We start from the raw sequence: 21,003 nt of genomic DNA on the forward strand, positions 1-21,003 counted from the left end.
GGATTTGAAATGTAGGAAAGAAACCCACAACATACTGAGGGCACATGAATTTACTTTTAATCATGATTATTTCACACACATGAATCTTACAATTAAAATCAAATATTATTTCATATAATCTCTACTCAATGCAGAAAAGCCAGGATTATTCCAGATAACAAGGCAGAATGTTCCCTATAAGACAGTTCTAATTATCAGTTCCAGTTTTACTATCCAAACATCCTAGCATTCAGGTAATAGAAGTTTAAATATTTAAAGATAAATGAACAGGTCTTTATTATGTTAAGAGTCTCTATTCATTCATTTGTTAAGCTAATAAACATACCAAAAAAATAATTATAAAGTAACAAAGGCAGCAAAATCAAGTAACTATGTGAATATTCTTTCAGTTAATTACTCCTCAAAGTACTTTTCCAGAACTTCATCATACTATCACATTAGGTTTTATTTTCTTAGATCATAAGAGCTAAAATTGAGGGATGATGGCAATAATGACACAGATGAATAATGCTTTACAACAGATCTATAATCTGTCACTTTTCCTTTGTTTAAGAGTCCAACTACAACATCATTTTTACAGTATGTAATAGAGAACAGATAACAGAAAGGAAGAAGGGGCTGCATCATTTCTTTTTCTTTTAAAATATCAATGGTGTCATTAGCCAACAAAGAAATGCGTATCAAAACCACAATGATATACCCTAAGTGTTCCTGGGCTAAAATCAAGGTGTTGGCAGGCTGCATTCCTTTCTGGAGGTTCTAGGAAGAGAATCACTTTGCTTGCTTTTCCATCTCCTAGAGACTGCCAGCATTCCTTGGACCCTTTCCTCCATCTACAAAGGCTGCATATCTCTGACTCATAATCTATAGTCACATCTCCCTCTTACTTTCAGTTCAGTTGTGTCCACCTCTTTACAACCCATGGACTGCAGCATACCAGGCTTCCCTGTCCATCACCAACTCCTGGAGCTTGCTCAAACTCACATCCATCGAGTTGGTGATGCATTCCAACCATCTCATCCTCTCTTGTCCCCTTCTCCTCCTGCCTTTAATCTTTCCTAGTAGCAGGGTCGTTTCCAATGAGTCAGTTCTTCACATCAGATGGCCAAAGTATTGGAGTTTCAGCTTCAGCATCAGTCCTTCCAATGAATATTCAGGATTTTCTTTAGGATTGACTAGTTTAATCTCCTTGCAGTCCAAGGGACTCTCAAGATTATCCTCCAACACCACAGTTCAAAAGCATCAGTTCTTTGGTGCTCAGCTTTCTTTATAGTCCAACTCTCATATCCATACATGATTACTGGAAAAACCATAGATTTGACTAGACCGACCTTTGTTGACAAAGTAATGACTCTGCTTTTTAATATGTTGTCTAGGTTGGTCATAACTTTTCTTCCAAGGAACAAGTGTCTTTTAATTTCATGGCTACAGTCACCATCCACAGTGATTGTGGAGCCCAGGAAAATAAAAGTCTCTCACTGTTTTCATTGTTTTCCCATCTATTTGCCATGAAGTGATGGGACCAGATGCCATGATCACCCACAAGAGACTGACCCAGCTTTACCTGTGAGTGTCCAGGATTCTCTGGCGGAGGCATGGGTTGGTGGCCTGCTGCAGGGATGGGGGTACTGAGTGCAGCAGCATGTGCATGGGACCTTCTGAAGGAGGTCACCATTATCTTCATTATCTCCACTATAGTTTGGCTTCAGGTCAAACAACAGGAAGGGAACACAGCCCCGCCCGCCCATCAGAACAAGACCCAGTTTCACCCTCAGTCAGTCTCTCCCATCAGGAAACTTCCATAAGCCGCTTATCCTTCTCTATCAGCGGGAAGACAGAATGAAAACCACAATCACAGAAAACTAACCAAACTGATCACATGGACCACAGTCTTGTCTAACTCAATGAAACTATGAGCCATGCCATGTAGGGCCACCCAAGATGGACGGGTCATGGGGGAGAGTTCTGACAAAACGTGGTCCACTGGAGGAGAGAATGGCAAACCACTTCAATACTTTTGCCTTGAGAACTTCATGAACAGTATGAAAAGGAAAAAGATAGGACACTGAAAGATGAACTCCCCAGGTCAGTAGGTGCCCAATATGCTATAGGAGAACAGTAGAGAAATAACTCCAGAAAGAATGAAGAGACAGAGCCAAACCAAAACCAACACCCAGTTGTGAAGGTGGCTGGTGATGGACGTAAAGTCCAATGCTATAAAGAGCAATACTGCACAGGAACCTGGACTGTTAGGTCCATGAATCAAGGCAAATAAGCAGTGATCAAACAGGAGATGAAAAGAGTGAACATCGACATTTTAGGAATCAGTGAACTAAAATGGACTGCATTAGGTGAATTTAACTCAGATGACCATTATGACCACTACTGTGGGCAAGAACCCCTTAGAAGAAATGTAGTAGCCATCATAGTCAACAAAAGATTGAGCCCATATAATACTGTTTAATCTTCCCATCTCATGGTCCATAACTTTAATCTCATCTGCAAAGCCCCTTTTGCCAAGGTAACACATAAAGATGCTCTGGGGATTAGTACATGGACATCTTTGTTGGGATAGGGGTATTATTCTGCCTACAACATTGTGGAAATCAAATGTACACACTTAATGAGCTTATGAAAGCTATCATTCTACAGGTAGAAATGGGGCACTTAACAGTAGTAACACTTGAAAAATAAAACTCCTGACTATATTACAATCACATAAACTCACATACTATTATTCTCAATGGTGAAAACTAAAAGCATCTCCTCCAAGATCAGGAACAAGACAAGGATGCTCCCTCTCAACACTTACTCAACAAAGTTTTGGAAGTTCTAGCTAAGGCAATCAGAGAAGAAATAAAAGGAATCCAGATCAGAAATGAAGAAGTAAAACTCTATTTGCAGACAACATGATATTATACATAGAAAACCTGAAAGATACAATCAGGAAATTACTAGAGCTAATCAATGAACTTTAAGTAAAGTCACAGGATATAAAATCAATACACAGAAATCACTTGCATTCCTACACACTAACAATGAAAAATCCGAAAGAGAAATTAAGGAATCAGTCCCATTTATCACTGCAACAAAAAGAATAAGATGTCGAGGAATAAACCTATCTAAGAGACAGAAGAGCTTATATACAGAAACAATAAGACACTAACAAAGGAAGTTCTGTTTTTGTGCCAGTACCATACTGTCTTGATGACTTTAGCTTTGTTGGTGGGAACATAAACTGATATAGTCACTATGAAAGACAGTATGGAGATGCCTTAAAAAACTAGGAATAACAGATGGAGAGATAAACAGAATAAACAGATGGAGAAATAGTCCATGTTCCTGGGTTGGAAGAATCAATACTGTGAAAATGACTATACTACCAAATGCAATCTTTGGATTCAATGCAATCCCTATCAAATAACCAATGGTATTTTTCACAATTAGAACAAAATATTTCACAATTCATATGGAAACACATAAGACCCCGAATAGCCAAAGCAATTTTGAGAAAGAACAATGCTGCTGGAGGAATCAGCCTTCCTGACTTCAAACTATACTACAAAACTAAAGTCATCAAGACAGCATAGTACCAGCACAAAAACAGAACTATAGACCAATGGAATGAGATAAAAGTCCAGAGATAAACCCATGCACCTATGGGCACCTTATCTTTGACAAAGGAAGTAAGAATATACAATGGAGAAAAGATAGTCTCTTCAATCAGTGGTGCTGGGAAAACCAGACAGCTACACTTAAAACAATGAAATTAGAACACTTCCTAATACCATACACAAAGATAAACTCAAAATGGATTAAAGATCTAAATGAAAGATCAGAAAGTATATAACTCTTAGGGAAAAACACAGGCAGAACACTCTATGACATAAATCACAGCAAGATCCCCTATGACCCACCTCCTAAAGTAATGGAAATAAAAACAAAAAAAGTGGGACCTCATTGAACTTAAAAAAGCTTTTGCACAGCAAACTATAAACAAGATGAAAAGATAACTCCCAGAATGGGAGAAAATAACAGCAAATGAAACAACTGAGAAAGGATTAATTTCCAAAATATACAAGCTGCTCATGCAACTCAATACCAGAAAAACAAACAATCCAATCAAAAAGCGGGCAGAAGATCTAAACTGACATTTCTCCAAAGAAACTACAGATGGCTAATAAACACATGAAAAGATGCTCAACATCACTCATTATTAGAGAAACTACAGTAAGATATCATCTCACACCAATCACAATGGCCAAAAAATTTACAAACAATAAATGCTGGCGAGGGTGTAGAGAAAAGGGAACCCTCTTGCACTGTTGGTGGGAACATAAATTGATATAGTCACTATGAAAGACAGTATGGGGATTCCTTAAAAAATTAGGAATAAACTACCATATGACCCAACAGTCACACTCCTGAGGAAACCATAATTTAAAAAGATACTTTACCCCAGTGTTCACTGCGGCACTATTTGCAAATAGCTAGGACATGGAAGCAACCTAGATGTCCATCAAGAAATGAATGGATAAAGAAGCTGTGGTGAATACATACAATGGAATATTACTCAGCCATAAAAAGGAACACATTTGAGGCAGTTCTAATGAGGTGGATGAACCTAGAACCTATTATACAGAGTGAAGTAAGTCAGAAAGAGAAAAACAAATATCATATATTAATGCATATATATGGAATCTAAAACGTGGTACCAACGAACCCATTTGCAGGGCAGCAATGGAGATGCAGACACACAGAAGAGACCTGTGGACCCAGGGCAGGTAAGAGAGAGTGGGACGAATGGAGAGGGTAGCACAGAAAAATACACACTACCATATGCACAACAGATGCCAGTGGGAATTTGCCAGGGAACTCAAACTGGGGTTCTGTGATAACCTAAAGGTGTGAGATGGGGTCAGAGGCAGGAAGAAAATTCAAGAGAGAGGAGACATACATATAACAATGGCTGATTCACACTGATGTATGGCAGAAACCAACACCACATTGTAAAGCAATTATCCTTCAATTAAAAATAAATACATTAAAAAATATATTAAGAAAATGCTACTTTGGATGAAACTTCAGTAACATGAAGATATAAGGATTTGACTTCCTTTCTATGCAGTCAAGAGATTACCCCTCTCCCATAGGACACAGGAGGTGTATTCTCTGGAGAAAAAGAACCGGAGAGACTCTGTACAAGGGGTTTTCAGGCACAGAGAAGGAAGCAATGAGGTAGCAAACAGAAACCAGAAGCATTAATGCATTCTGCTTTTTAAGCCAAGAGACCCTTAGCCCCTTTCTCCTCACCTGTCCAGGATCCTGACAGTCAAAATTATACCTATCAATTAGGAGACAAGAGACTACTTCCACTGAATTAATGTGGGAAAAAACCTATAGATACTGACATTTAGGGAGTTTCCAAAGAAAAAGCCCTGTGATCATAAAACCAATCTTTGGGGGAAACACTGGGCCTATTAGCCAAGGAACTTTTAAAACAAAATATGAGTGGGTGACTCCAAAGATTCCTAGGCATCTGAAAGCTTCAACATGAAAAAGATGAACATGAATAGAAATAAGGAAACCAAATGCAGAATACAGAAAAAAAATAAAAATTATAATATTCATAAGGATATAAAAGAAGTTTTTGTAATCATGAAATAAGAATACATGCTGTGTTTTAAGGAAATTTGCTATTATAAGAAACAATGAAAGTACATGGTCATCCTAAATGATAAAGAGAAAATCTTAAGAGTTCAAGAGAAGGAAAAAAAGAAAATGCAGAAAGCAATACTGGGAGCCAGGAGTCAGTCAAGTAGTACTTAAAAAAACATGTAGTATTTTATACACAGTCAAATAAGTAATGAAATGATAAAACTGATTTTTAGACATATAAGATCTCAAAAAACTTACCTCTTATTAATCTTTACTCAATAAGTCATTGAAAGAGTTGCCCCATCAAGATAAGGGACTAAGTGAAAAAACAAAAACAAAAACGAAACTGAAATGTAAGCAACAGGAAATTCCATCTTTCAAAGGTTAAAAGGAATTCCCAGAATGATGATGAAAGAGTTCAAGGTTAACATTAAAAAAAAAAAAATCACATTAGAACTGGAGAAGAGAGGTCTGAGAGAAAATATTTAAGAAACTATATGACATATGTGACTATATGTAAGACAGTGTATCAGAAATACTTTACAAGGTAGCTGAAGGTTGTGAGAAGACAGTCTTAGATTTAAAGATACATTACAAATACAATGAAAGGCAAATAGTTTATTTTTAAAACTATTCATTCCTTTCTTTAAAAATAAACTGAATAAGAATCCTCAAAATTTAATTAGTGAGATAATCTGACTGTATTCTTTCTTTCAGCACCTGCCTCACTCTTGCCTACACAGCCTTAGACCAGTAATAGGGCAAAAAGTGTGTCAATGTTTAAAAGTTCATAAAGTGTTTAGGGAGTTATTCTGTTGTTCTTCATATTTTATCCCTGGTAAGTTACTATCATGAAGAAGTCAATATAAAGCTGGCTAAGTAAAACAATCAAATGTTACCTTGGAAACAAAAGGACAACAAAAGGAGAACTTAAAAAAAATTTTTTTAAATAAAATCATGAAAATAAGTTATCCTATGTATCTGGTGATCCACTTTCTTGGAATCATTCACACAATTTTTTCAGAAGGAGACAATGATTATAACAAAGGTATAATTCAGAAAGGGAAAAGATAAAGGTTACCAACAAATGTGATCTTTAAAAATAAAACAAAACACTCTAAAATATAATTACAAAATATTACCAAAATTTCCAGATTATTTGAATGTCAATGTGTATATTTTTTTAATATAAATTTATTTATTTTAATTGGAGGCTAATTACTTTACAATATTGTATTGGTTTTGCCATACATCAACATGAATCCACCACGGGTGTACACGTGTTCCCCATCCTGAACCTCCCTCCCACCTCCCTCCCCGTACCATCCCTCTGGGTCATCCCAGTGCACCAGCCCTGAGCATCCTGTCTCATGCATCGAACTTGGACTGGTGATTCATGTCACATATGATATTATACATGTTTCAATGCCATTCTCTCAAATCATCCCACCCTCGCCCTCTCCCACAGAGTCCATAAGACTGTTCTATATATCTGTGTCTCTTTTGCTGTCTTGCATACAGGTTTATCATTACCATCTTTCAATGTGTATATTTTAACCCTCCCATAAACAGTCTTAGGGATAGAAAATAAATACAATTGTGAAATTCAGAAAGAGACTTTTGGTTCTAGAAAAGATTGCAGATCATCTATTTTATAAATGAGGATATTGAGTGCAAACAAGATAAGTAAATTACTTATTCAAGGTCACACAAAGGGTTACTGGCAGAGTATGGACTAAAATTCTAATCTACCATGTGCTAGCCCAGGAACTTTCCACCACATACCATGCTATCTTATAGGTTTCAAGGCTATTTGAAACATTCAAGAATTTGATTTTGTACCATTTATCTTTTAAAGGAAATAATGCTACAAAGAAATGGTCCTAGAGTAGAAAATACTGTTACAGTTACAATGGTTGGTTATTTTCTCAAGCATAATTATAAGTCATATCAAAATATAAAATATTTTCAACTAAATAAATATAGGAAAGTTATTTAAGTTAAAAAAAAACAAAAACCTCTTCAATCAATATACTAATGATCAAAATGTCCTTAACACAGGAATAATTTAAAGAGAAATAAGCTATCCTAAAAAAATGTTCATATCTATTTATATGAAAAAATAACTGAAATATTAAGAGATCTTTTGCTGATGGTGCTTTAACTCATTAATCATCAATAATTTAAATTGATAAGTACATCTGCACTAACATTAGCTATTAAGATTTGATCCAATTAACTTATTTAAAATTTCGCAGTTACTAATGCTAGTTGTTGTTGCCAGCCATCAAGATGCTCATAAAAACATGTAAGAAAGACAAGACACAAGTGTTAAATGATAACTGTATACGGTTCAAAATTTTTACACTAAATTTTACACTAAAGTATCCAAACCTTTTACACGTGTTCAGCTTGCTGTTACTTTTAAAAAATTCAACTTCTTTAATAGCAAGGTTTGCAGCAGTGGAAAATAAGGACTTTCTCAGTCGGCAGAATACTTTCCTACTATTGACAGCAATAATAGTCAAGTTGTCGTCTTTGCTGCTTATCTCAATCTTCTGTCTTTCCTCTTCCATTTCAGTTAGCATGTTATCTGCTAGTATAATTTAATGTCCCCCTCATATGGACACTTTACCTTCTAGTTTATAAAATATCACATTATTTGAGGGTGAACTTTCTATCAGCATAGTTCTTTGAGGATACAGACCATGTCTTTTAGTGTTCTATTCAGCATCTATTGCCCAGTGCCTTACCTCATTAGCTGCTCAATGGATATATGTTGAAAAAATTAATCTGATCATGGTTCAAGAGTAGGACAAGGAGTCACAAAGACCACAGAGCATGGAAAGACCTAGATATCCATGTAGCCAATTTTTACTGCTTAATATAAAGAACTACTCAACTCACGAACAAATATGACCAAAGCACTCACGTAAAAGGTAATTCCCTACAATTTTGACAACTGTGAAGAAAATGTAACACCAATTCATGTTCTTATATACTACAAACAAAAGTTCATCTTTACTGCACTCTGAAAGCTTACCCAAGAGGACAAAATTGATTAAAGATCAAACCACTGAAGCGGAAAATTGTGTTGCATGCATTACAAGTCACTATCTACCTTCTACATGATGCGAGATAAAGCTGAAAATAAGCAAAATCAGAGAAGATGAAATAACTACAGAATTACTGGGATCTCTAAAGGTGTGAAAAAGCACGTAAGTGTTAAAACTAGAATATTATTAAATCGTAAAACAGTCTGTCTGATCAGTTCAGTTCAGTTTCTTAGTAGTGTCCGACTCTTTGCAACCCCATGAACCGCAGCATGCCAGGCCTCCCTGTCTATCACCAACTCCCGGAGTCCACCAAAACCCATGTCCACTGAGTCGGTGATGCCATCCCACCATCTCATCCTCTGTTGTCCCCTTCTCCTCCTGCCCTCAATCTTTCCCAGCATCAGGGTCTTTTCAAATGAGTCAGCTCTTTGCATTAGGTGGCCAAAGTATTGGAGTTTCAGCTTCAACATCAGTCCTTCCGATGAACACCCAGGACTGATCTCCTTTAGGATGGACTGGCTGGATCTTCTTGCAGTCCAAAGGATTGAAAGTAAATGTGTCACTTATCAGTAAAACAGCAACCCACAAGGTCAACAGTATTACAAGTTGTTCTGGGTCAATGACAGAGAAACAAATTGGAAAGGTGGAAGAAGGAAAATGAAACTATTTGAAATCAGTAAAAAGAAAGTACTATAATAAAAAGTCATAGTTGAAAGTTATTACATTGTCTTATGTAATATAAGAATCACAGGGAAAACAATATATGAAGTATGGTCATTTTACATTTAAAGGTGGAAAGAAAAGGGAGTCAGGAGTGGGGTGGGGGAAGGAGTCTGGAAGTGTTACTTTTTATGGCACGTGCCACATGCGAAGTATCACTACACTAAGCTGCAGTAGGTTATTACGCTAGATCGTCTGTGGTCAATCCGGCAGACACACCACCACCACTACCACCACCTTGTTTATGCGGTCTAAGGCTGGAAACCGCATTTCCCACAATCTCCTGGTCTGTACAGTTTTATGACAGAACCTCATATTTGAAGCAGATAAGTGAAGGCCAGTTTTTCTCAAGAAGTAACAGGGCTCTGGTGCTTGGTTTTTTCAGATGCTGCAGCCTTGTAGACCTTTACGTCAGCTCCCACTTCATAGTCCTGACAGGTTTTGCAGACCTTCCCACAAATACTCACTTTTCTACCCACTTACTACCTGTGATGTTCAGGCTGAGGTCTTCACCAAAGTTCTCTGATCTAATGTCAGCTCCTACCCTCTGCTCAGTGCTTCAGGATAATTTCACTGACAGTCTCTCTGATGTTCAGCAGAGCTCCTTCAACGTATGGTGATCTTTTCTTGACATTCAGGCCCTCAACTGTGGTATAAGGCCAAATTCTTTATAGAATGCCTTCCATTCTCCAGATCAAATCCTTAGTTACTAAGCTGCTGGAAGCATGAAGGTCCTATGATTCTAGCCCAAGAAAGTCCAGGAAAGGATCTTGTCTAGAAAGGCAGCCTAATAAAGTGATTAAAGGGCTCAGGACCTAGTAGTTAAATCTGATTCTTGGTTCTACCACTTTGAAGCTGTATGTCCTTAGATTAGGTAACTTAAACTCTCTGCCTCAGTTTCTCATTTGGCAATGATATTAGTAACTAATTCACAGAATAGCTATGACAAATGAATAAATATTAAATACATACTAAAGAATATGTAAAGCTTATTCAAATATGCTTTTCAACCCTCTTCCTTCTTTAAACTTACTCCTCCTATTTGTACCCAGTAATAAAAGAGAATAATGGTTACTAAGACACTGAAATACTGGAAATGGGATATTTATGAGCCAATGGAAGAGGTGTTACAAAGTCTTATCTCTGGAGCAGGAAACCATATGTGAAGAATTTTATAAAATCAGATCATTCCTGTTTTATTTATTAATACTTGAATTATATGCTATGTGTCTTGAACTATCTCCAAACTACTTTTCTGTATGACTCATTCATCATTTTTTTTCTTGTTCCTGACAGATACACCTATAGAAATGTCAAATAATCGAAGTTCAAAATATATACTCTTCTAATAAAGATAGATTCAAGACATGTGAATTGGGTTGGAGAAAGGGAATGCTAGGAAAAGAGTTATAACAGACTTTGGATTTTTAAACTTCTTACAACAACAAAAAAACTATTCATATTACATTTATAGTTAAAACTCAATTTTAAAATTATTCTAACTTTCAGAATGATAAATTTCAGAAACACTGATAATTTAGCAATTAAATATGAGATAACATTAAAATACAAAACAGAAAGAATCTCCATGTTTTATAGGAAGGATATTTTCTGAAAGTATACTATCTTCATTCTTACACAAATACCTTATTTAACCCATTAAAAAAAAGAAACACTAAATCTTTAATGTTATGATTTTTTTCAAGTAACTTTTCTGGTTAATCTTTTTATGATCTTTGGGTAGAAAATATTTCTAGTAGAAAAAATAGTACTGAGACTACTTGCTTTGAAAAGCATCTAGATCTTATTAAATCTACTGTCTCAAAACATGATATATCCTTTCAGATTTCCATATATTCTTATTAAGGAAGTATCCAAATAATAAAAATAAAGTAAGGTTTAATGAAGTGTTCTACTCCCTGTTGCACCCTTTGGTCATGATAAATGGCAACTGCCTGTCAGCAGGAAAAAGTGGATGCCATTTTTCCAGTAGTAGCTTTGTTTTGTACAAAAGAGGCATTGGAGCACAAAGATTGAGTCTATGGGCTCATGTTTCTTAACAGTGATCAAACCGAGTGAACAAATCAAAAAGATATTGATTGCTTAATCAAAAAAGTTGAGATGCAATAAGCCAAATGTTTTAGGTGAATCTGGGATAACTAGTTGGGAAAGGAAAAAAATGTAAAAAAAACCATCATGCACTTCTCCAACTTCACTCAATACTCCTTTTTTCCCACAGCAGGTTTCACAGTCCTCAATGCGGTAGAAAAAATACAAACCAAAATAGAGAACAGTAAAATAAACATATATTGGTAGCTCACACATACACATGCCATCAGTATACCTATTGATTTGCTGCTTCTAACTTCTTCTTTTCTTTCTGATTTTTTAAAATATCAATTTCCTGAAGGTAAAATAATCCTCAAATGTTTTATTAACTTCTACAGCATTATACTGTGATTGACAAGAGGGTTGCCAACACTCCTGCACAAGCTTGAAAAGGAAAACAGTTCACACCCAATTGAAAGTACAAAGGAAAACAGTGTTAAATGTAATATTTAATGTGAATGAACTCAGTTTTGAGAGTCAGTAAGTGGATATGTATCTGGTTGCTCATTGGTAACACTATGCTGTGGAAAGACACACGACCATTCTGGTACCAGTTGAGAGTATCACATTCCCAACTATGTTATCTAATGATCAAATATTTTTACAACTATTTAATTTGTACCACAACTAAATGCTCTTCTACAGACCTCAGGAAAGACACTACTTCTTAATTCAGCTATCTGGGTTCAATTCCGATTCTTCTTACTATCTGTAAGATCACAGGTAAATTACTGAAGGTTTCTGTGCCTGAGTAATACAGAAGTTATAATACCTAAATATTAATTTTTTTAAGGGGGAGTAGGATGGAGGATTACTACATATAGTGTCTGGTATATGATCAATCCTCAGAAAATGTTAGGTATTATTACTATTAAACTATTTTATGTAAGAGTAAACATATACTCACATCCACTTCTGACTTACCTACCTTTGAAAAATGTTCTGAAGTAAAATAGCCAAAGGTCAAATAATAGGAAGAAATATAAAATAATAAAGTAGTTGGATTTGTTAGCAGTATAGATAAAAAGACGTTAAATTATTACCAGGAACACACTAGTATTTACTCAAACATTCCAACACATGAATGTCTTCCTTCTCCCTTTTACTCCCTTACTACCATGATGCTATTTTTAAACATAAAGATATAAAGTATATTTATAAAGTATGTTTATAAATTGTAAAAGGAGAGAAATTAGTAACAGAGGATAAGGAAACTAATCAATAAAAATGGAACTTCAATCTATAGCAGCTCTGATCATTTTTTATTTTCAATGGTTCTTGGACAATTCCGCAGAGACAGACTTCAAAATAAGAGATTAAAGTTCTGTCCACTTAATTGTGCTGTAAAGTCTTTTTTTAAAAAATAAAATCATTCTAACAGAATATCAATTCATGCACCCCACAATATGGATTTCTGAAAGATGATGAAATCATTTCACTAGCATGAAAGAACCCCAAAATACTTTTCTAAAAATTGTGCTATCACTATAATCCAATGGAACATAATAAACTTAACAGAAATGGAAACTTAGAGAACAAATGATCATCTGAACTGTTTTACTGAGTGAGAGACTATTTTGAAACGAGAAACTGAAGTTTAAGGTCTGTCATGAATCTTCTATGTCACAAGGGTAAAATTTTCTTCAAAATTTTGACAGAATAACATGACTACTGTAAAATGAACTTTTACACAAAGAAACTAGAGACAAAGAATTTGATGAAAGGCACTGGACTAAACTGGAAAACTTAAAAACTTTCCTATAATTCTAGGCTAAAAAGCAGACAGGTAAATTAGAAAAAAATGGAATCTTGTTTTAACTTACATAACACTGAAATATGGACACACAAATATCATTATAATATGCACAAAATTTCCCTCTATATGATAACTCCAAAGTTAATGGTAATATCATTCCTAAAGATTTCTTTAAATAATAAAGAAACTAGAAAAAATGTTTCCTAAGAAGATAATCTATGCAAACACAGACATTAGAAGTAATAACAGCTTTTTCTCTAAGATCTTAAGAACAGCTGCAGATAACAGCATCAAAGAGTCACAGAAGAATATTTCAGAAATATAAATAAACAGGCTATTTAAAGAAATAAAATTATCTCTAGGTCATCTGTAAATAAAATATATTTGCGAAATCTAAAAAATGTTTTAAACTAGTGGAAATTATAAGAAAAACTATTTCAAGTTGATCAATTTAGAGCACCCAAAACTAAATATTTCAATTATCCAAAAGATAACAATTACCAGATTCACTTCATCAATTTCAAATGAGTCCATAACACAAAACTGAATGAAATAATCTAGGTTATTTCTCTTAAAATCTTTTAAGTGATTATAATATAGATGGATACTACAGATTAAAAAAAAAAACTTTTCAGAAAACTGTTACTGTAAGGGAAAGAAAAAATTAAGACTAAAGCCAAACAGATAACAAAACAGATGAATTTGACAGCTATCCCTAAAAGTATATTTACATCTCCCTCCCTGGTGGCTCAGACAGTAAAGCGTCTGTCTACAAAGCGGGAGACCCGGGTTCGATCCCTGGGTCAGGAAGATCCACTGGAGAAGGAAATGGCAATCCACTCCAGTACTATTACCTGGAAAATCCCATGGACGGAGGAGCCTGGTAGGCTGCAGTCCATGGGGTCGCAAAGAGTCGGACACGACTGAGCAACTTTAATTCAATTCAATAGGGATAGGCAGATTTGTAAAATGTGCCTGCCTTGGCTCAAGGTAAGAAAATGAAAAATGTCTCCCCTAAGAATTCATACCTGCAAGCCATTGCTCATGGCTTTGGAGTAGAAATTAACGATATTCATGTAGTGGAAGAGACACATAGGACAAACTTTTATTAAAATGGCCTTAGGCTGGTAGAGCTCCCAGGCACCTGGTAATAACTAACATAAATGTTTTCTGGAAAAAATTTTTAAAACTCTGACCTGAGAGAATTTTTTATAAGAATAGGTTAACAACCTGATAGAAAAGCTGAATAAGATTTGTACATACAACCAACCAAAAATATATAAATGCTCTAAGTCAACTGAGTATTGAGAGAAGTGCAAATAAAATGACTCTCTACTATTTACACATATCACACTGGAAAGCAATATAACACAAGACAAACCAAGTTTGTCAGAAAAAGTAACATTACTAATTGCTGGTATAAGTGTAACCTGGTTTGGAAAATATTGCACTTATGCAGCAAAACTGAAGATGCCAATATCCTGTAACTAAGCAAATCCATGCTTTTTTATATACCCTAACTCCTTGTTACCAAGCTGCAGAAGAAATTTAGAATAATATTTCAAGTGAAGTTGTCTATAAAAACGAAAAAATGGAGGGCTTCCCTGGTGGCTCAGGAGACACAGATTCGATCCTTCAATTGGGAAGATCCCATATTCCATGGAGCACCTAGCTTGTGCATCACAGCTATTGAGTCTATTCTCTAGAGCCTGGGAACCACAAACCCAGGCAACAACTGAAGCCCGGGCACTCTAGTGCATGTGCTCTGCAACAGAAAAGCCGTCAGAATGAGAAACCCTCACACCACTACTTGAGAGTAGCCCCTGCTTGCCACAGCTAGAGACAAGCCCACATAGCAATAAAGACCCAGCACAGCTAAACATAAATATATAAAATTATGATGTAAAAAAATGGAAACAAAACTGCCAAACTCTTACTTTGCCAACAAAGGTCTGTCTAGTTAAGGCTATGGTTTTTCCAGTAGTCATGTATGGATGTGAGAGTTGGACTATAAAGAAAGCTGAGCACCGAAGAATTGATGCTTTTGAACTGTGGTGTTGGAGAAGACTTTTGAGAGTCCCTTGGACTGCAAGGAGATCCAACCAGTCCATTCTGAAGGAGATCAGTCCTGGGTGTTCATTGGAAGGACTAATGTTGAAGCTGAAATTCCAATACTTTGGCCATCTGATGCAGAGAGCTGACTCATTTGAAAAGACCCTGATGCTGGGAAAGATTGAGGGCAGGAGGAGATAGGGATGACAGAGGATGAGATGGTTGGATGGCATCACCAACTCAATGGACATGAGTTTGGCTCAGCTCCGGGAGTTGGTGACGGACAGGGAGGCTTGGCATGCTGCGGTTCATGAGGTCGCAAAGAGTTGAACATGACTGAGCGACTGAACTGGATTGAACTGATAACAATCTATTTTCAATAAAAAATGAGCTACAATTACACAGATCAGCATGTATGAATCAAATCAAGGTAAAGTTGGTCAAAGTATCAAATAATGGGAAAAAAACAGTTTGACTCAATTTACACAAAATTCAAACTGTGCAAAACTATGTATTACTTATGAATATATACATACACGATGGTGGTAGTTTAGTCATTAAGTCGAGTCTGACCCTTGTGACCCCACCACACTGTAGCCTGCCAGGCTCCTTTGTCCATGGGATTTCCCAGGCAAGAATACTGGAGTGGGTTGCCACTTCCTTCTCCAATATACATACATAAATAGATATAAAAAATGGAGTGAATAAGAAACACAAACTTGAGAAAGGAGGTTATCTCTAGACTAAATGGATGGTGAAGTGAGTCCTGAGGGATTCAAAGGTGACTTAATAGGTTTCAGTAATGTTCTATCTTTATAGTGGGTTTGTGAATACAATGTGAATACAATGGATCTTCATTATTATTGTGCTTTGCATTGAATATGTAAACTATACATTCTCATGTGTAACTGGTATAGTATTATTTCACAATATAAAACAGTAAAGAAAAGAAAAACCAAAAGCAATATATTAAGAAAAGAATAACCAAAAGCAATATATTTCTTTCATTGGCTACCGAGTATATGCTTGCCCTTTGTCTTTCTCTCCCTTTAAATTTTGACCTCAGAGTTTTGTAAGGGTTATTATGACTACTAGGGAGTCAATTACCGTGTTTCTTATTGGAATCTTCTTGGGTTCTGGAGGCATATCCTGTGGAACAAATTTCACTGGTTCCTTAATCTGCCTCCTTGACCGTTTGGTCCCATCTGGTAAGGTTTCCATGGCCATCTCTGCTTCCATGTCACTGCTCCCTGCCTGGTCACATTCAGAACACTGCCTACATCAAGAAAAAAATATTATTTCATACATTTATTTTTACCTTCCAGCATTAGCCATGGTTTCTATAAATACAAAACGCAGGTATATGTTTAGAATATATGAAAATATACATAGGAACATGTGACCATAGGCATATAATGACCATACATACAGAAAAGCACATACATTCCTTTAAGAGAAACAACAATGCATGTAAAATGTCCAAAGCAATTTCATGTATCCCTAATAAGTATCATATAAACACATGTAATACTGCCTATATTTGAGTGAACGAATGTAAGAGGGCCAGTACTGATTAAAAAGATAGTTTCCCTTAGGAAATCATGATACTTGTACATAAAGTCAATACAGATGAAAACACTATTCGCAGCTCTTTCAACAATCTGTTAAACACTATAGTCCTCATTTTATAAATAGCCTTTAAAATATGAAAAAGCATCTCTGCTACATTAACTGGTACACAAGATCCTAAGAAATAGGATGTTTAAAGTAATAATAATGAAAATTTATGTTAGGAATTTATGCCAAAGGACTACCTTCATACTGAAATACTAAGAGATTTTTCTCAGATTGCTATATATTCTTGATCCCCAGCACTATACACTCCAACTTATGTTAAGGAGGTTTTTAAAGCTTTATTATTAAAGGAAAACAATTTCATTGTATATGTGTGCTGTGTGCCTAGGCACTCAGTCACGTCCGACTCTTTGCGATCCCATGGACAGTAGTCCACCAGGCTCCTCTGTCCATGGGATTCTCCAGGTAAGAATACTGGAGTGGGTTGCCATTTCCTTCTCCAATATACATAAATAAAAACATATTAAAAATGGAGTGAAGCCCTTTTTAAAAATCTTTATTATTAAAGAAAAACAATGTCATTGTATAATAATGCTAACACAAATCCATGATTATAACAAAGTTCCCTGGCCTTGGAGACTACCAAACTGGTTTTCAACTTGGATAGGATACTTATTAACACTGCTGATATTCTAATGTGACAGCAGTTTCTCTTAAATTCTGGTTTCAAAAGCACTCACAAATCACAAGTAATACATTCTACTATAGTTGAAATGAGTTGACCAGTATGACTGCCTCCAGGCAAATTGATAAAACAGCACTATGAAAACGAAGGGCTTCTCTCATAACTCAGCTGGTCAAGAGTCCACCTGCAATACAGGAGACCCCAGTTTGGTTCCTGGGTCGGGAAGATCCAATAGAGAAGGGACAGACTACCTACTCCAGTATTCTTGGGCTTGCCTTGCAGCTCAGCTGGGAAAGAATCCACCTGCAATGCAGGAGACCTGGGTTCAACCCCTGGGTTGGGAAGATTCCCTGGACAAGGAAAAGGCTACAGACTTCAGTATTCTGGCCTGGAGAATTCCATAGACTATATAGTCCATGGGGTCACAAAGAGTTAGACATGACTGAGAGACTTTCACTTCATTACATGAAAAAGTAATCATGTGAAAATGGTGAAAGTTAAAATGGACAGACGTTGGTTTATGAAATAAAACAATGAGGTCAGAAAATATGCTTTAATGTATTTGATAAATAAACATCTTTTTGTACAGATCACCATTTAAGACTGGGGTCTAGTCTTTTCTAAAACCAGAAGTTGTGCAAAATTTGTATAAAAAGAATAGTCATGTGCCTTCCAAAGCTCTCCATGACCTATATTCTTCCTATACAGAATCAATCTATTAGAATTTGAACATCTGTCTTTCTCTTGGACTAAAATTAAGGAAAGAATAAAACTTACAAGCATCAAAAACTTTTATTAAACATCTGTAGTGATTCCACATGCCTAAGTTAATGAAAACTTCAGAAACGTAAGTCAAATGTTTCTAGATTTACAAAGAATCAGTTCAGTTCAGTTCAGTCGCTCAGTCGTGTCCGACTCTTTGTGACCCTATGAATCGCACCACACCAGGCCTCCCTGTCCATCACCAACTCCCGGAGTTCGCTCAGATTCACGTCCATCGAGTCGGTGATGCCATCTAGCCATCTTATCCTCTGTTGTCCCCTTCTCCTCCTGCCCCAATCCCTCCCAGCATCACAGTCTTTTCCAATGAGTCAACTCTTTGCATGAGGTGGCCAAAGTACTGGAGTTTCAGCTTCAGCATCATTCTTTCCAAAGAAATCCCAGGGCTGATCTCCTTCAGAATGGACTGGTTGGATCTCCTTGCAGTCCAAGGGACTCTCAAGAGTCTTCTCCAACACCACAGTTCAATAGCATCCATTCTTCGGTGTTCAGCCTTCTTCACAGTAAAACTCTCACATCCATACATGACTACTGGAAAAACCATAGCCTTAACTAGATGGACCTTAGTCAGCAAAGTAATGTCTCTGCTCTTGAATATGCTATCTAGGTTGGTCATAACTTTTCTTCCAAGGAGTAAGCATCTTTTAATTTCATGGCTGCAGTCACCATCTGCCGTGATTTTGGAGCCCCCCAAAATAAAGTCTGACACTGTTTCCACTGTTTCCCCATCTATTTCCCATGAACTGATGGGATCGGATGCCATCATCTTCGTTTTCTGAATGTTGAGCTTTAAGCCAACTTTTTCACTCTCCTCTTTCACTTTCATCAAGAGGCTTTTTGCTGGGAGTCAGCATGAGGAACTCCGCCCATGGCAAAGGTCATGAGGAAGGAGGCTTGGCATACACAAAGGGGTGATCAAGCCTCAGGAAACCCCCTGTTCCCGAGCATCTAACCCCAAAACCAGTCTGTTTTATGCTCTCACCTACACCTCTGACTTTACGGGGGGCTCTCCCCCATAACTGTTTCTCTTGGAGAAGGAGTAAACGTGCAGCTCCAAGTCAATAAAAATTCCTGGGCATGACAAGAGTGTTTCAGCTTACGGACCCCTCTGAAGGTTATCTAGCCTGCCTGTATAGGTTCGTCCGGCCACATGTGATTGTTTACAGCCTCCCAACCTGAGAGGCACGAGATGTTTTAGACTTACTAAAGGCAAATTATTTTGGGGAGTTAGAAATTACTAGTATAGTGGGTTGCTTAGGAATTATATTGGTGAAGGGTTTTTCATTTGTTGTGTCAATAATTGCTGCTAATTCCCTCCCCTGGGTAGGACAAGGATGTCTCAGGTCAAACCTCTCTGCTGACAGACTAGCTTGTGTGACAGGATTATCCATACTCCTGCCACTATGCACATGATTGTTTATTACCTCTTAACCATAAACAGCACAGAGAGTTTTGGAGTATTTTGAGAGTCTTAATTAGTAAAGGGCTTTTTCTTCTTGTTGAGTCAATGATTGCTGCCAGGCCTCCATATCCTTAGGCACCTGGGAATATATTAATCAATGTATTTGGAATATAGAAAAGGAAATATAGTAGTTTTTAAGGTTAGCAATACTAGACTTTTTGAGTTAATGGATTTTCTCTTTTGTGATAGATCACTGTGCTTTGTTATAAGTCACTGTGTCCTTGCTATGTAAAAATGTAACTTTATCACTATCTTAAGACTAAACAGATCTTAAGGGGAACATTGGTGAAAAGATTTTCATTTGTTGGGCTGATGTTTGCTGCTAAATCTCCATATTCCCTGCCTTTATAATGAATATAACTAGCATATAGGAGAAATAAGTATTAACCTTTAAGCATATAGGAGAAATAAGTATTAACCTTTAAGATTAATCCTGTTAACCTTGGGTTAAATAAATTCCTTTCTTGATTGTAACTCACTATACCCTCACCCTATAGGAATGTAACTTTATTTGGAGGGTGGTGCCTGGTTTAAGAAAAAACACCCTTGGAAAAAATAAGTTTTTGGTTATCAGAAAGAAAGGATCATAAAATCCCTAAGACCTTTTTATGTGAAGCACCTGATTTTGATAAAGGTCAGGACTGCTGACCCCCGCGTGACTCTGTATTCATCCCTATATGTAACAAAAGGTATATAAGCAAACCCCAAAATAAAGAAATCGGATCAGTTTCCAGAAAGACTAATTCCCCCATATCACTTCTTTCTTGCTCCCGTTTCTCTGGCTGAATTCCCATCTGGATTCAGCCTCCTTTTCTCCACTACACTATCCATTTCTAATCTCTCTATATATCTGTAATTAAATATGTATTTTTCCAAAGATGCCGACTCCGTCCCCCCACCTTCGAATCACCCTGGATCCACCGGGGCTGGACCCCGGCAGCTTTTGAGTTCCTCTTCACTTTCTGCCATAAGGGTGGTGTCATCTGCATATCTGAGGTTATTGATATTTCTCCTGGCAATCGTGATTCCAGCTTGTGTTTTTCCAGTCCAGCGTTTCTCATGATGTACACTGCATATAAGTTAAATAAGCAGGGTGACAATATACAGCCTGGACGTACTCCTTTTCCTATTTGGAACCAGTCTGTTGTTC

The 21,003-nt window shown here is 36.6% G+C and overlaps 1 protein-coding gene across 3 annotated transcripts in view; it reads right to left on the reverse strand.

Moving 5' to 3' along the window:
• Positions 1 to 21,003, reverse strand: part of PHF14 (PHD finger protein 14) — a 196,130-nt gene that overhangs the window by 109,423 nt on the left and 65,704 nt on the right. For all 3 annotated transcript variants that reach the window (XM_013963156.2, XM_013963157.2, XM_013963158.2), the window contains exon 14: positions 16,459 to 16,627. In XM_013963156.2, the coding sequence (XP_013818610.1) occupies positions 16,459 to 16,627 (169 nt within the window). The remainder of the gene's footprint in view (positions 1 to 16,458; positions 16,628 to 21,003) is intronic.

This window comes from Capra hircus, chromosome 4, assembly GCF_001704415.2.
Source record: "Capra hircus breed San Clemente chromosome 4, ASM170441v1, whole genome shotgun sequence".
In the NCBI taxonomy this organism is placed as follows: Eukaryota; Metazoa; Chordata; class Mammalia; order Artiodactyla; family Bovidae; genus Capra; species Capra hircus.